We start from the raw sequence: 15,603 nt of genomic DNA on the forward strand, positions 1-15,603 counted from the left end.
TCTTTCTGTTGAACACCCATGCCCTATAGCAAAAACCTCTAAAAAAAAAAAAAAAAAAAAGAGGTGGGGCCTCTGAGAGGTGATTGAGATTGGATAAAGTGATTGGGTAGCCCCACCCCCAGACTGGGGGGTTTAGGAGGAGAGAATGGGACAGACACAATCTCTGCTGTGGCCTGTGTTCTCTGCCTTTCCCATGTAAACCACAGCAAGAAAACCCTCACCCAGATGCAGTCCCTTGACCCTGGACCTCCAAAACTATGAACTAAATAAACCTCAATTTTCTTAATCACTCATACTCAGGTAATTCTGTTATCAGTTACCAAAATGACTAGAACAGAAAGGTAGTCAGAAATCAGATCATGTGGGCTCTTTCAGGTCATGGTAAGGGGTAAGGAATTGGTAATATATTCTACACATTAAGACCGTTTAGGGAACACAGCATTGGTTCTCTAAATAAGAAAATGACATGCTTAAAGTAAACCAAAGCATGGAATTTTGTTAATTTAACTGTATGAATAGGTAACACTCTCAAATAGTTAAATATATGTAAGAGCAAATATCTTCTCCCTTGTTTATTCACATCCCATAGCCATCCCTTCTTTCTCCTCTCAATCACTGCTATTGATTCCTTCTGTATGCTTTTAGAGTATTTAATTTATACACACATGAATATCCTCCCAGACTATCTATCTATATACATCAAGTAGCAATATACAATTGCCCTTCTTTCTGCATAGGTGTCAGTTACAGCATACACATCATACATACTCATTTACATTCTATTTTACTTGATAATATATCTTGCAGATCTAAGAATGCTTCTCCCCCAAATGCCTGAGGGGTCATGTGTACATGTGTGTGAGAGAGACAGAAAGAAAGAGCACCTCTCCGGGGACTGGTCATGCCTTAATCCTTTCTCCTCCATTCTGTTAGGACTTTTGTGTACATACGCATACATGCATAGCATATTTTTCAAGTCACTGGGTCTCAGACTTCAACTGTATGGTGAGCCACGTGAGACCTGGCTCCCTTAACCACTTGGCCCTGGGCTGGCCCATGAATGATTTTCATATATGAATCTTGCATATGGAAAATGTAGAATTGCTGGAATTCTGAAATTTGTAGTTTTTATGTATTTTGAAAGATATTTCTAAAGATATTGCCTGGAGTCCACATGATAAAACACAATTAAAAGTCCTGGTCCCAGTGACTTGAGTAACATGCTAAGCACATGTACATCATGTGAGTATACGTGGCATTCTGATGAGACTGAGAAATGCAGGAAAAGAGACTGTGGTGTGATCATGCCCCACTCGGGGGTTTCTCTTTCTTTAGCAAATGTTCACATCTTCGGGCAATTAAAAAAATTAAAAATAAAAAAAAATTCCTACACATTTTCTAAAGAATTTTGAGCTCAAAAAAACCTTAGTGTAAACTTAGTTTTTGAAGCAAAAATAAAGTTCATTCATAAAATTAACTGAAAAGAGTTGTGTTTGACAGATCAAATAAAACCCTCCAAAGCTATGTTCTAACTGGTAAGATTCTTCATAGAGGAAAATTCTATTCAAATTAAAGTCTGGTATTAAATAATAGGTATTTTTTTTTTTTAGAGGTTTTTGCTATAGGACACATGCGCTTGCCAGAGAGACAGAGACAGAAAGTGAGAAATCATAGCCCAGGGGGATGGCCACACCTCAATCCCTTCTCCTTTATTCTCCTCTCAGGATCTTGGGCACACAAACACACAAGCACCCGGCGTGAGTTTAAGCCACCGGGTCCGGGACTCTAACCGCGGTCGACTACATTGGGGTCCAGTGAAACAGCCATTATGCTAACTGCTGGTCCCAATAATAGGTAATTTCTAAAGTAATGTCAGTGGTGGTAGTAGTGATAATTTAGAAATTAGTTTTTTACAAGGGAAATGGAAGCTTAGAAGGAATCAGGAACATGCCAAAGATCACTCATCTAAGTCATTAATAAACCCTAATCTGCTGACTCCAGAGCCCAAGCTGTTAGTCGCTGAGATAATGCCTACAACACTGGGGAGTTTCACAGGTTCAGTCAAAACAAAAGATAATGGGCTCTGGGTATTTCCTCTCACTCTACCATTTACCAGCTATATAAACGGCTCCAACTTGGGGAAAGTAAGTGATGTGTTGTATACACATTAAAAAATTAGGTATCCGCGAGACCAGCAGTTGGCGTAATGGCTATGTTGCTGAACTCCCATGTAGTCCACCGTGGTTTGAGTCCTGGATCCAGTGGCTTAAACTCATGCTGGGTGCATGTGCGTGTGTGCCCAAGATTCTGAGAGAATGGAGGAGAAGGAATTTCGGCGTGGCCAACCGCCCTGGGGGGTGATTTCTCGCTTTTTGTTTCTCTGTCTTTCTGGCAAGCGCATGTACCCTATAGAACCAAAAAAAAAAAAAAAAAAAAAAAAAAAAAAAGGTATCCGTACTTGCACAAGGAGATTGAACTGTCTTGTCTGAAGTTCTTCTCTGCTGATACATTTCATTGTTCTGTTTTATCAGTTACTTGATTCAATCGACCAATTGTTATCCCGAGAAATATAGACACTCAATAGACACTCAAGTGGGAAGCAGCAGGACTTTGTACCATCAGTATGTTACTATTTCATAATTAAGGAAAACTGACCCTCATGGCTAAGTATCTTGCTATTCCAAATCTTTAGCCTCATTCTCTCAACACTTTAATTTTTTTTAAAGAATTATTTAACTTTATTTATCATTATTATTATTTAGAGAGATTTTTTGCTACTAGAGAGAGACAGAGAGAAAGCAAGCAAGAAATCACTTCCTGGGCGGCGGAGGGATGGCCAAGCTGCAATCCCTTCTCCTCTATTCTTCTTTTGGGATTTTGGGCATGTACGCACATGTGCTTGGCATGAGTTTTAAACCGCCAGGTCCAGGACTCAAACCATGGTTGATTACATGGGAGTCCAGCAATGTAACCATTTACACCACCTGCTGGTTCCTATCATCATTATTATCTTATTTTTTTCACAAATAGGACTTTTTATTTGTCACTATTTTTTTTTTTAAGAATTATTTTCTTTAACTTTATTTATTTATTTATTCATTTGTTTATTTCAATTTGACCAGAGAGGGACAGAAAGAGAGAAAGCGAGAGAGAAAGCGAGAGAGCAAGCAAGCAAGCTGCAAGGTCCAGGACTCGAATCACAGTTGGCCATGTTGGACTGGTGGTTCATATCCATCAGCTTGTTCAACTTTGGCACCCTTCTCATCCCCAGTAGCTTTTCCAGGGCTACGACCTGCACCATGAAGCTCCATCAGTTTTCCAATTGTAATTTGGGTTTGCTTCTTCAATATTTTTACTTTTCTGACGAAGACATCATGGAGAGCAAAGATGGACTGGCGAGCCTTTTCTATGTCTTTTCCAATGCCATCTGGAATCAGTTTATTGACCACTTCTTTCAAGTCATTCATCTGCACCTCCCAGGTCATGATTTCCATCATCTTCTTCTGGATTTGGCAGACCTGCTGATGCTGGGAATAAGAGGTCTATCGAATCTGACTATTGCATTTTACAGTAAACCCAACACAGAAGAGATAAAGCAAATAATTATCAGTAGTCTTGACATCAACACGAGTTTCAGTTATGGTCTGCCATTTTTTGACCATGGAACACATTTTGTCAGGAGTGAGGTCCATGCCATGGAAGTTAGTCACACAGTTTTTGCCCTGAACACCCCTCAGTAATTAGCTTGAATTTCCTAAATGTGACTTTATCATTCTGTAGATCTGCAAGGCTCACTTCAAACACACAGCCCTTAAGGCCATCAGATGCAGTTTTGGTTCCTTGAGTCCTGGTGACTAGCGTTTTCCCAATATTTCTTATGTTGAGTGTAGCAGGTGCTTTCGTGTCATACCAATCTCTTTTAGAAATGGATCAATCACTTTCTTCTTGCGCCCTTTTTGCCACATTTTGTAAGGTGCTTATTCTTGCCAACCGCCATGGTGCTACTCAGAGAGCCAAAAGGGCGGAAATCCATTATTATTACTTTAAATTTGCTACAGGTTATGTTCGTTTACCAAAGAGATAGAGACAGAGAGAAAGTGAAAAAACAAGCTGCCAGGTCCAAGACTCAAACTGCCATTTGCCATGCGGGAGTCCAGTGCTCTAACCACTGTGCTACTTATTGGTTTCCCAACACCTTAATTTAAAGCAAAGCTTTCAAGTCCAAATTATAGTTCAGTTACTGGATATTTTAACAGCTCTTTATCAAGTTTTTTTTTTCTATATTTACAGAGAATAATAATCTCTTTAAAAACATTTTAAAAATGTATTATTATTAACTTGTTATAGGACACATGTGCTCACCAGTGATAAACAGAGAGAGAGAGAACATGAGAAAGCAAGCCACCAGGTCTGGGATTTGAACCGTGGTTGGCCATGTGGGAGTGCAGCACTTTAAACACTACAGTACCTCCTGGCCCCAAGAAAAATATTTCTTCTTCTTTTCAGAAAGTGGTTTCGAAGTATTTTAATTCTGTATGGCATGATACAGCATAAAATTATATGCTGTGTCACATATTGAAAATCCAAATTTCAAAATTTTTCAATGCTGGGTCAAAAAATATTCATTATTTTGGGACCAGCAGTTAGCGTAATGGCTATGTCGCTGGACTCCACTTTAGTTGCCCGCGGTTCAAGTCCTGGACCTGGCAGCTTAAACTCATGCCGGGCGCGGATGCGTGCGTGTCCAAGATCTCAAGAGGAGAATGGAAGAGAAGGGATTGCAGCATGGCCATCCCCCTGGGAGGTGATTTCTCGCTTTCTATCTCTCTATCTCTCTCTGTCTTTCTGGCGAGCGCACGCACCCTATAGCAAAAACCTCTCCAAAAAAAAAAAACCAAAATCCAACTCATTATTCTGAAGCTGTCGGAATACAACTGCTAAGCTACAGAGATCATTATTGGCATTCTTTGTCTCAAATTTGCACAGAAAGATAAATGAAAGGCAAACAAATATAACAAAACCTCTACATTTTCAAAACCATGATGCTATAAAACCCATTTCAGCACTACTGTCTGGCATGCTACCAACTGTGCGATCAGGATGGGCCTGTAGTTTTTTCATAATACACCTTTTCCACAGATTTTCTGAAGACTCTGAACATAAACAATAAATTATAATCCAGTGTGATAAATACAACGATAAGCAATGAATAAAGTTTAGAGAAAGTATAGTATCTACTTACGTTAAAAAGTTGTTTTTTAGCATATGGTCTAATCTGTCCTTGGTAAGAAAAGACAAGAAGTAAAGTTTAAAAAATGTAATTATATTCATTATATGTATTAACATATTTAAAGAGCAGATATACTAGGCTTTATCCACAAAACTAATTACCTTTTGGCCTGGAGCTATAAATTTGTGACAGAGTTCAACATCTTCAGGACAATTTGAGAGAACCATCATGGTTGTGGATTTAAAGAGTTCTTCTATAACCTATGAAAAATGACACAGAATCAACCATCTGGCAAGTAAGCAACCTATACGCAACAATCTGATTAGGACTGACCCCTTAGGTTTCGGCAATTATTGAAGGACCAGAGTGACTCCATTTCTTTGGGGGGCGACTCCATTTTGTTAAACCCACCTTGCTGAGAATCAGTGCCATCTGAAGGAGGAAAGCCGATCCCATAGGAGAGGGTCATAATGAGAAGAACAAAAGAAATACTAGAGACCTGAAGTAACTTTCTTGCCCAACTTAATGGTCTGAAGACCAATCAGTAAAAGATAACTTGCTCCTTGAAATCTACAGCCAATGTATGGCCGCCTGAGTGCATTCCTCAGCACCTCTTGAATTCCCCCCTTAACAGCCAAATAAAAAACCAGCCCAACTAACACCGGGGCTCGCAACTCTGGTCCTCTATGTCGGTGACGGTTGAGGGCCCTGGCTCGAGCCTGAATAAAAGCGATCCCTGTGCATTATACATTGGAATCGGCTCCTTGTGGTCTCTTGGGAATTTTGCGACCAAGGCACTGCACTATAACCCAGTAGGCCTCTTCATCTGTGCCTGTACTACAGCAAACTGGTTGAGTTTTCCAGGTATCTCAATTTCTTCTCAGAGAGGCAGAAGAAAAGAAAAATGTTTGAATCTTTTTTTTTGGTATTTTTTTTGCTAGAGAGTCTGTGGACTCACTCAAGACAGACAGGGGGATGGAGGGAGAGAAAGTAGCCCCATTGGACATGGTCATGTCTGCAACCTCTTCTCTACCTCTTCTACCATTTGGGGTTTGGGACATGCATGTGCACGCATCTGGTGTGTTTCTCCATCTGCCTGGTTCCAAACTCCAGGCATGTGGTTGGCCATGGGGGTCCTAGCTCACCTTATCACCAAGCCATGGGCTGGCCTGCTTGCAACTTCTGTTAATAGTTCAGTACCGGTACTTGAGGGGATGTCAACTGGTCAGCTCTAACTGATCACTGATCTCTCTAAATTAATGAACTCACTTAGAATCAGGGGAAAATGCAACTAGTTTACAGAATTGTTATGAGAATTACATGGGATAATATCTCTCAAACTTAGCTTAGTAGCTGGCTCAGAGAAGCACACAACAAACATTAGCTGTTGTGAAGAATGGAAACATTCCAAAAAAGAGGTTCATTCAGTCACTGGTTAAGTTAATTTTAAAATTACAGAAGCAATGAGAAATATCTAAATATATGTTTTTGCTTTGCTAAAGGATAAAGTATACAACACAAGTCAGTATACAAGAATTCATGCTACCATGGGAGAAATTTGTTCTTCAAAGAAGAAAGTGACCAGAATGGAAAATTTTTCTGAAATCTTTCTAATCAAAACTAAAACATCTGGCTTGAAATCAAGGAGCTCACAGTAGTCTCTTAAAGTGTTAAACTAGGGACCAGCAGTTAGCATAAATGGCTATGTCGCTGGACTCCCATGCAGTTGACCATGGTTCGAGTCCCAGATCCAGTGGCTTAAACTCACACTGAGCGCATATGTGTTTGTGCCCAAGATCTCGAGAGCAGAATGGAGGAGAAGGGATTGCAGAGTGGCCATCTCCCCTGGCGGGATGATTTCTCATTTTCTGTCTCTCTCTGTCTTTCTGGCGAGCAAACGTACCCTGTAACAAAAACCTCTTAAAAAAAAAAGTGTTGAACTAACAAAGAAATATAAGGTTAATAAGATACAGGGTTTATAAGATACAGGCTCCCTCAAAGCTGGCGATCTTCTTTTCCTATGCATCACTGGTATATGCTGTCCAGACCAGGGACACAGTGGGGCACGACTGTCTCCTGAAGCAACTTCAAATGAACAGATGGAAGCCAGCACTAATACCAACTGACAACCAGATACCTCACTCAGTCTTCATCAGAGGCATTTATTATAGAAGGCTTGCTAAGCGCATTTCTGCTTTATCCTCTTACCTGCTATTTCTATGCCCATCTATCCTCCCAAACAAACAGGTATAGCTAATAAAACAAAAGAAATCGATGATTGCATGGGTATCTGAGGCACTGACAGCATAAAACAGTAAAGACAACTAATCTGGGGGCTGGAAAAACAAGTTAGATCAAAAGACTGGACAACAGTGAGGATGAAATGGAAGGGAGTAAGCAGACTTAAAGAACTTTCTCAGGACCTTGTAGTCTAAGGAAGGGAGAGATGTTTAACTTTAGACTTCCTGTAAAAAATGGCAGAGTAAACTGTTAAAATAATAGAAAAAGAATGTGTATGGGTTCTAAATCAGTGGAAGAGAAGAAAGGAAAATAAAGCCAGATGAAGAATCAATTGAAGAAAGAACAGGAGCCTAAGGATTCTTCACCTTGAGCAGCTACCACCTTCAGTACAGCAGGGAGATAAAGGAATCACTAAGTAACTGAAAGATTTATGAAGGGTCACATCACTAAACACAGCCAAAGGCCACACAGTGAGGGCTGGCCTGCATGGCCGAGGGGCACGGTACTACTCCTTCCAGGAGGCAAAGGCTGTGATCCCTGGAGGCTGTTAGGTGGTGTCTTTCATGAACAGTAAATTTCCATCCGAAGAAGAAAATCGCTGGCTTCCTTGACTTTCAGACTATGCTCTATAAATACATTTGAAGGAAACAGAAACTTAACCGAGTGAGGGTTAGAATAATCCTCAGATGTCACACTCAAATGCACTGAAAGATTTAATTGCTTATAATTCAGGAGGGAAAAAATCCTTGATTACATACTCTAATAGTTAAGAAACCAGTCTTCATCAAGATAATAATGTCCACAGAATGTAATTTATAAAAGTGAAAAATACTAAGAGAAGCAGATTATTTTTGTGGGAAGCAGAGTTTTTATTTATTTTTTCTGTCTTTAGGAAAAAAGTTTATATTCTAGTTAAGTAAATCATTAAAAAATGTATGCCTTGGGTATGACCAATGGAGTATTAAATTAGTAAGAACTCAAGCAGCAAACCCCCGACACCAAATTTGAATAGTCTCCTTATCTAAGTGGCTATTTATTTTACTATCATCATCATTCTTTTTTAAAAAAATTGCTATAGGGCATGCATGCTCACCAGAGAGAGACAGAGAGAGAGATAGAGAAAGTGAGAAAGCAAGCCGCCAGGTTCAGGACTCCAACCACGGTCAGCCACGTGGGAGGCCAGTGTCCCAAGCACCATGTCGTCATCTGTTGGCCCCAAGCGCGGCTTTATTATTAGGTTCATATAGTGCAGCATAAAGCCTGGAGTCAGTCAGAAACCTTGTATTGGGTTTCTGGAAAAGCCACATTTTTCTGTTTTTCTATGCAAAAATCCATCACGACTTTGACAGCCCAATATGACTGTAATAAATTGCACAAGCTGGGCTATTTTGACAGTGATGAGTAGAAACGTTACAAATTAAACCATTTTGTTTCTCTGGCTGATCAAGATGGAGTAAGTTCACTATAGCCTATCTCTCTAACCAATTGTAATGGAATCAGCTGGCCACAGCACAAAGAGCAGCTACCTAAGGCATGGAGAAGCAAACAGCATGAAGGTGGGGGGTAGGGGGGGTGGAGGGGGCAGGTGGCATGGTGGTTGGGGCGCTAGACTCCCACATGGCTGACCACGGTTTGCGTACAGGACCTGGAGGCTTACTTTCTCAGTGGCCCCCTCTTTCACTTTCTCTGTCTCTTACTGTTCAATCAAAATAATAATGATGACTATTATGAATAAAACTAACCAAACAAAAAGTCACGCTAGGTGGATCTAGAATAGACCAACCTGAACGAGAGCCTATAGCGGAGATGAATACCACAGCTCCCAGTCCCGCTCCTTTGCTTCCTAGCTTTGATTTGGGGTGAAATGTTGGACTGTCCAACAGGTGCAAGAAACAAAACTTTTGGGAAAAACCTATTTCTAGTCCCAGAACTGGAAAGAAGTCCTGGGGTGGTGGCGGGGGTGGGGCGAGGAGGGGGACTAGAGCCTTCACTTAGCAATCACTAAGTTGTTTTGTTGACCCCACCCTCACTCCACCCTTTCCCTTCAGGTTCTGCCTTTGAGGCAGCTTCTTACAGAGCTGCACTGTCAGGGTGACGGGTATAGCACCTGAAACTTCAATAGGTGACCTATTTCTCCAATCAGAGAGGAACTAGGAAACGGAAACTGCTGACTGAGGAGAGTCTATGTGGGGAATCCCCATTATCTTATTTATTTATTTATACACACACACACACACACACACACACACACACACACATATATTTTTTTAAAGAGACATTTTTGCTATAGGGAGTGTATGCTTACTGAAGAGACAAAGAGAGACAGAGGTGGAAAGTGAGAAATCACCCCTCAGGGGCAATGGTCTCACTGCAATCCTTTCTCCTCCATTGTCCTCTTGGGATTTGGGGCATGCCTGCACACGTGCCCAGTGTGAGTTTCAAGTTGCCAGGTCCAGGACTTGAACCACAGTCAGCCATGTGGGAGTCCAGCAATATAACCATTACATCATCTGCTTCTCCCTCCCCAATTAATTTTAAAAATCTTTTCTCTTGCCACTTTGACCTAAGGTAGCTATACTCACCTACAGAAGATAACAAGGTTGGGGCTAAAAACCTAGGAGAAACCTGTCTTTCTAACTATAGAAACCAGAGTTAAGAAGTCTTGGGGAGCTGGAGTGAGTGAAGGACATTCTGAACAGCAGGAGGTGACCCCTAATTCTGGATATGAACCAAAATAAGGCCAAGAGAAATGGAAACTTCATGTTCACACGAAATCTGCACATACGTGTTTATGCAACTTTGAGCATCATTTTCAAAACCTGGAAATAACCAAAATATCCTTCAACTGGTGAACAAACATACCAGGATACATGTACATTATGGAATACCCAACAGTAAAAGGAGCAAATTGTCACAAAGAACACAGACAAATCCCAAATACAGTATGCTAAGTGACCAGAGACATTCTCAAAGTCCACATATGGCATTGTTCAATGCATATGGTATTCAGAAAGGGCAAGATCACCTGCAATACATATACAGAGAGAACTGACTGGCCATTGCCCATGGGAGGAGAGCTGGAAAACAAAAAGACAGCAGGAGGAACTGGTTTTGCAGATCAATTTTTCTGCATCTTGACTACAGTCTTAGTTACAGGAGTGTACATTTCGCAACTTAGAATTATGTATATAAATTTTAAAAAATATTAAGCCAAGACAATAGGTACACATCAGAACTGTTCCAGGGAGTAATGTCCCTGAAACTGTTTTCCACCCGTGCCCATCCCATCTAAAGCCACTGTACTGCCCATCTCTCTGGGGTAATCTAACTCTTTTGATTAGTTTCAGACCTACTTTGGAATATATCTGAAACACCACCAGCAGACACAGTGTAGGGTATTCTCTGAATAAAATGACTGTGTTCTGCTGGTTCACATTATTCCTGAACATTAATCACCAGTGCTTAAGAAACTAGTCTAAAAATCCATCATGGTATCTAGAAATATCAACAAAGAGAGTAAATGGAAGAAAAGGAGAAAATGGAATAAAGAAATGAGTCATATCAAACATTTGGATTAGATTTGAAATGTTCTACTTACTTATAATAGAATAAAATAATTTCATAGACCTGCTGAGTGCAAAGCTGAAGATCTGGAACTGAAAGACTGTTCACTAATTTACTAAAACGGTAGCTTTACTTATTTTCAATGTTCTTGATAAAAGTTATTTTGAAAACCCTGTCATATGGTAGGTAACATATAATCACAGAGTAAGGGTTTTTTTCTTTTCTCCATCTTCTTTTTTCTTTTTGCCAGAGTGCATGCACTTGTCAGAGAAAGAGTACACATGAGAGCGAGCAATCCCCAATCGGGCATGATCTCATTACAGTGCCCTTTTCTTCATTTCTCCTTCCTATCCGCATTTCAGACATACCTGGACATGCACTCAGAGTGTTTTTCAAGTCACTAAGGCTGGGGCTCAAAAAGCAGTCAGCCATGTGGGATCCAACTCCTTTAACTGCTGTGCTATGGGCTGGCCCTAGAGTAAAGATTTTTAATGTTTAATAAATTCTAAGGCAATTATGCACTGTCTTTGTAACCTTTCCTTTTGGTGTCTATGTTGGGGCAGAGGAGGTGAGTTCAAGGCAGAAATAGGGAGGTGAGAAGTGTGGTTTCATTCATAAGATTCTTGCTGCCTGCGTGGAAGAACCAAGAATTGGGTGGTGGGCTCCACTGAAAGCTGATTAAGGTCTGTTCGCTAACTCTTGTGTAGCTCAGATCCTAAGCCCCATTCAGATTGGGGTCATTTAACCACATCACTTTCGACATTCTGGGCCAGATAACTCTTTGTCAGGGTTGGGAACTGTGTGGTCCAGGACACTGAGCAGCATCCCTGCCTTTTCCTACTACACAGCTGCAGCCTCCCTCCACCCCCTGCCCATGCCCTAGCAGGGACAACCAAAAGCGTCCATGGGGGACACTGCTCTAGCACAATCAGTGGGAGGTGTTAAGGGGGTCCATAAGTAATGCTATAGCATGTGACCCAAGCAGAGTCCAGTGTCCTACCTAGACCCTGGCAATGTTAACTGTCAATGGTTTGCACATGAGTTCCTCTTCAGGAATTATCCAGGCCTAAAGGTGTTGCCTCATTCAAGGTTATACCCTTCAGGGAGGCTAACGAGGCCCAATGACTGGCCACTGGGGAAGGCATAAACCATCAACCCCTCCATCCTGCCCTTATATGGGATGACTGCGAAGGATCACTCCAGAGCCAAAATTCCTTGCACAATGGCCTAAGGCCTCTGTTTGTAAAGGCATCTCAGTTCAACTTTCCCTCAGCCCTAAGCTCCTTTCTTTCTCCTTACAGGTGGTGTTTTCAGAACATTCTCCTGCAATTTCCCCACCCCTACAAATCTCTGACTCAGTTTGCTTATTAGAAAATCCACCCCAAGGCAAGGCAAAAGAATCATGAATCTATTTCATTCGTTATATAAATGACATCTGTTTTCAGTAGAACTGGAGACATTTAAGTCCTGGACGCAGAAGCTGAAAATTATCTACCCATTTTCTGGGTAGATAAGGGTAGAAAGATAAATCACTAAAATAAACATCCTATATTCACAAATCTCAACTAAGATGGTAGCCCAAATGCTACTGGACAGAGAATTAACAATAGCAGTTAACAGTTTTGGGGGATTTACTACGGGCCATGAATAATGCTAAGGGCTTCATATGTATTATCTGCCTCCTCCTCCCCCATGGAGTAGGATTCATTATTCCTATCTTATGGGTGAGGAAGTTGAGGCCCAGAAAAGTCAGACTTTTCTCTGAAAACACATACCAAGTAAGAGGTAGAGCTCAGAGCCAAACCCTGGTTGTCCGACTCCAGGACTGTGTGCTCCATCGGGATCATGTCCATGAGTCTTTTAACAGGCCTCTGGCCTGTTTTTTTTTTTTTTTTTGGAGAAATTTTCACTGTAGGGCGTGTGTGCTCGCCAGACAGACAGAGAGAGACATAGAGACAGAAAGCGAGAAATCACCCCCCAGGGGGGATGGTCATGCCGCAATCCCTTCTCCTCCATTCTCCTCTCGGGATCTTGGGCACGCACGCACACGCGCCCGGTATGAGTTTTAAGTCACCGGGTCCAGGACACGAACCGCGGTCGACTACGTGGGAGTCCAGCGACATAGCCATTACGCTAACTGCTGGTTCCCTGGGCTGTTTTCATCTTCCAGCTTCATATTGCTGCTAGAGAGATGTTTCTAAATCTAAGTCATCCTTCATATTGCTGCTAGAGAGATGTTTCTAAAATATAACTCTGACAACAACTTTTTCAATTTAGAATGCTTTTCCTTTACTTTTTGATAAACTCCTTAGCACGGCATCTGTATTCAGGGTCTTTTAAGATTTGATTCTTGACTGTCTCTTCGGCCTTATCCCCTGCTCCTCCACTGGAGCTCCGACAGCTCCTATGGATACCTTCAAGTGTGACTGCATAAATATCCAGGCAACTATAATAGAGTCTTCTTCTTCTAGCAAATAAGTGATTACTGACTTACTTTTATGTTCCAGACCCCACACTAGGTGCTTTATATTAGATACCCTATTTTATTTACTCCTCACAATAACCTTATGAAATAGGCACAATTATTCTCATTCTACAGTTGAGGAAGCTAAAATCTCTTGAATGTTAGGTAACTTGACAGCAAAGCACATGCAGAACTGGTATATGAACTTGATTCTGACTCTACTGCTTTAAGCTAGTACAGGAAAGGCACTGACTAAGTGTTTATCATAATGAAGTTGTTCTCCATCCTCTTTAGTCTGTGAAGACTAATGCACAAATGTCCAAGGTAAAAATATACAAAGAAGCATTTCGATGTCACCTGTACCTGATACTTAGATCTCTACTATTTCAAACTGTGCACTTACCTGCATGAGATCTTGGAGGCTCTCAACAAAAGACATCTCTGCCTCCACCATATAAAACTCTGCCAGGTGTCTCCGGCTCTGAGAATTCTCAGCTCGAAATGTAGGACCAAAGGTAAAAACTTGAGTGAAAGCTCTATAATTCAAGATGAAGAACAGAAAAATAGAATTCACACGATTAATTTAGGTATTCAAAATACACAGCAAACTTTCAAAAAAAGTTGTGTGCCTATATCTTGCCCACAAATCCACGTGTAATAGCTGTTATATTTCTCTAATGGGTGATAATAATAGTTTCATTAAAAATGTGACATTTATAGAAACCATTTTATCCCAAAGGAATCTGCAACTGTTTTACAAACCCTATGGTTTACTAAATATAGAAATATAACCACTTCTGGGTGCACTCAACTGCAGCTGTTTCGAACAGCAGGCAATACGTTTTATAGCAATCAACGATCAAGTAAAGAAAAAATATCGCAGTTCAAGAGACCACAGAGAATCTAGAAAATAACAGTCAAAAGAAGAATTTTGTGTGGATAAGGGGTGCTCATTTGTTTTACAAATACATGAAAAAAGAATGTCGTACGTGTCCATTCCCCTGTTTAAAGCCTAACAAAGTCCTTTAAGATCACTAAAGTCCTAATCAAAACTGAATAACCCCCGAAATGTGGTGGGGGTGAGGGCAGATTTTGAGGAACTATCTACTTTATTCTCTAGAATTCAAGAAGGAGCATAGATCAACCATCCAAACAGAAAACAAACAAACAAACACACACTATGAAACGTGAGTGAAACGTGGGACCAGCAGTTAGCGTAATGGCTATGTCGCTGGACTCCCACGTAGTCGACCGCGGTTCAAGTCCCAGACCCGGTGGCTTAAACTCATGCCGGGTGTGTGTGCGTGCGTGCCCAAGATCCCGAGAGGAGGATGGAGGAGAAGGGATTGTGGCGTGGCCATCCCCCTTGGGGGGTGATTTCCTGCTTTCTGTGGCTGGTTTGCGAGCGCATGTGCCCTAAAGCAAAAAAAAAAAAAAAAAATCTCTCAAAAAAAAAACCTATGAAACTTATTTATAAACATCAACAAAATATTGATTTGCTATATTGCTATAGGGCAATATTTTGCTAGGGCACATGTGCTTCCCAGAGAGTCAGAGTGAGAGAGACACAGAGAAAGTGAGAAATCAACCCGACAGGGGGGATGGCCATACCACTCTTGGGATTCTGGGCACACAAACCCACATGTCCAGCATAATTTTCAGCTTCTAGGTCCAGGACTTAAATGGCTGCTGGCTATGTGGGCGTCTAGCACCTTAACCACCACGCCACCTGCTGACCCCAATACATTATTTTTTATGGACCAGCAGTTAGCGTAATGGCTATGTCACTGGACTCCTATGTAGTCACTGTGGTTCAAGTCCCGGACCTGGTGGCTTAAACTCACGCCAGGTGCGTGTGTGTGCATGCCCAAGATCCTGAAAGGAGAAGGGACTGCAGCGTGGTCATTCCCCCAGGGGGGTGATTTAGTGCTTTCTGTTTCTCTCTGTCTTTCCGGTGGGTGCACGCACCCTATAGCAAAAACCTCTTAAAAAAAAAAAAGAAAAGAAAAGAAAACATAATCTGGGAAATGAAATTGTAAAACTAAATATAGTAGAAATCAAAAGATTTTTCTTTCTAAAGGCCTCTTCAGTTCATACACAGCTG

General features: G+C 41.2%; 1 protein-coding gene across 1 annotated transcript in view; it reads right to left on the reverse strand.

Moving 5' to 3' along the window:
• The window catches only part of NARS2 (asparaginyl-tRNA synthetase 2, mitochondrial), a 136,590-nt gene that overhangs the window by 39,052 nt on the left and 81,935 nt on the right, over positions 1 to 15,603 (reverse strand). The window contains exons 7-9 of the mRNA XM_006161901.2: positions 13,903 to 14,035; positions 5,392 to 5,490; positions 5,243 to 5,280 (exon numbers count right to left, since the gene is read on the reverse strand). Coding sequence (XP_006161963.1) covers positions 5,243 to 5,280; positions 5,392 to 5,490; positions 13,903 to 14,035 — 270 coding nt within the window. The remainder of the gene's footprint in view (positions 1 to 5,242; positions 5,281 to 5,391; positions 5,491 to 13,902; positions 14,036 to 15,603) is intronic.

Source organism: Tupaia chinensis, unplaced genomic scaffold (assembly GCF_000334495.1).
Source record: "Tupaia chinensis unplaced genomic scaffold, TupChi_1.0 Scaffold139431_1, whole genome shotgun sequence".
Taxonomy (NCBI): Eukaryota; Metazoa; Chordata; class Mammalia; order Scandentia; family Tupaiidae; genus Tupaia; species Tupaia belangeri.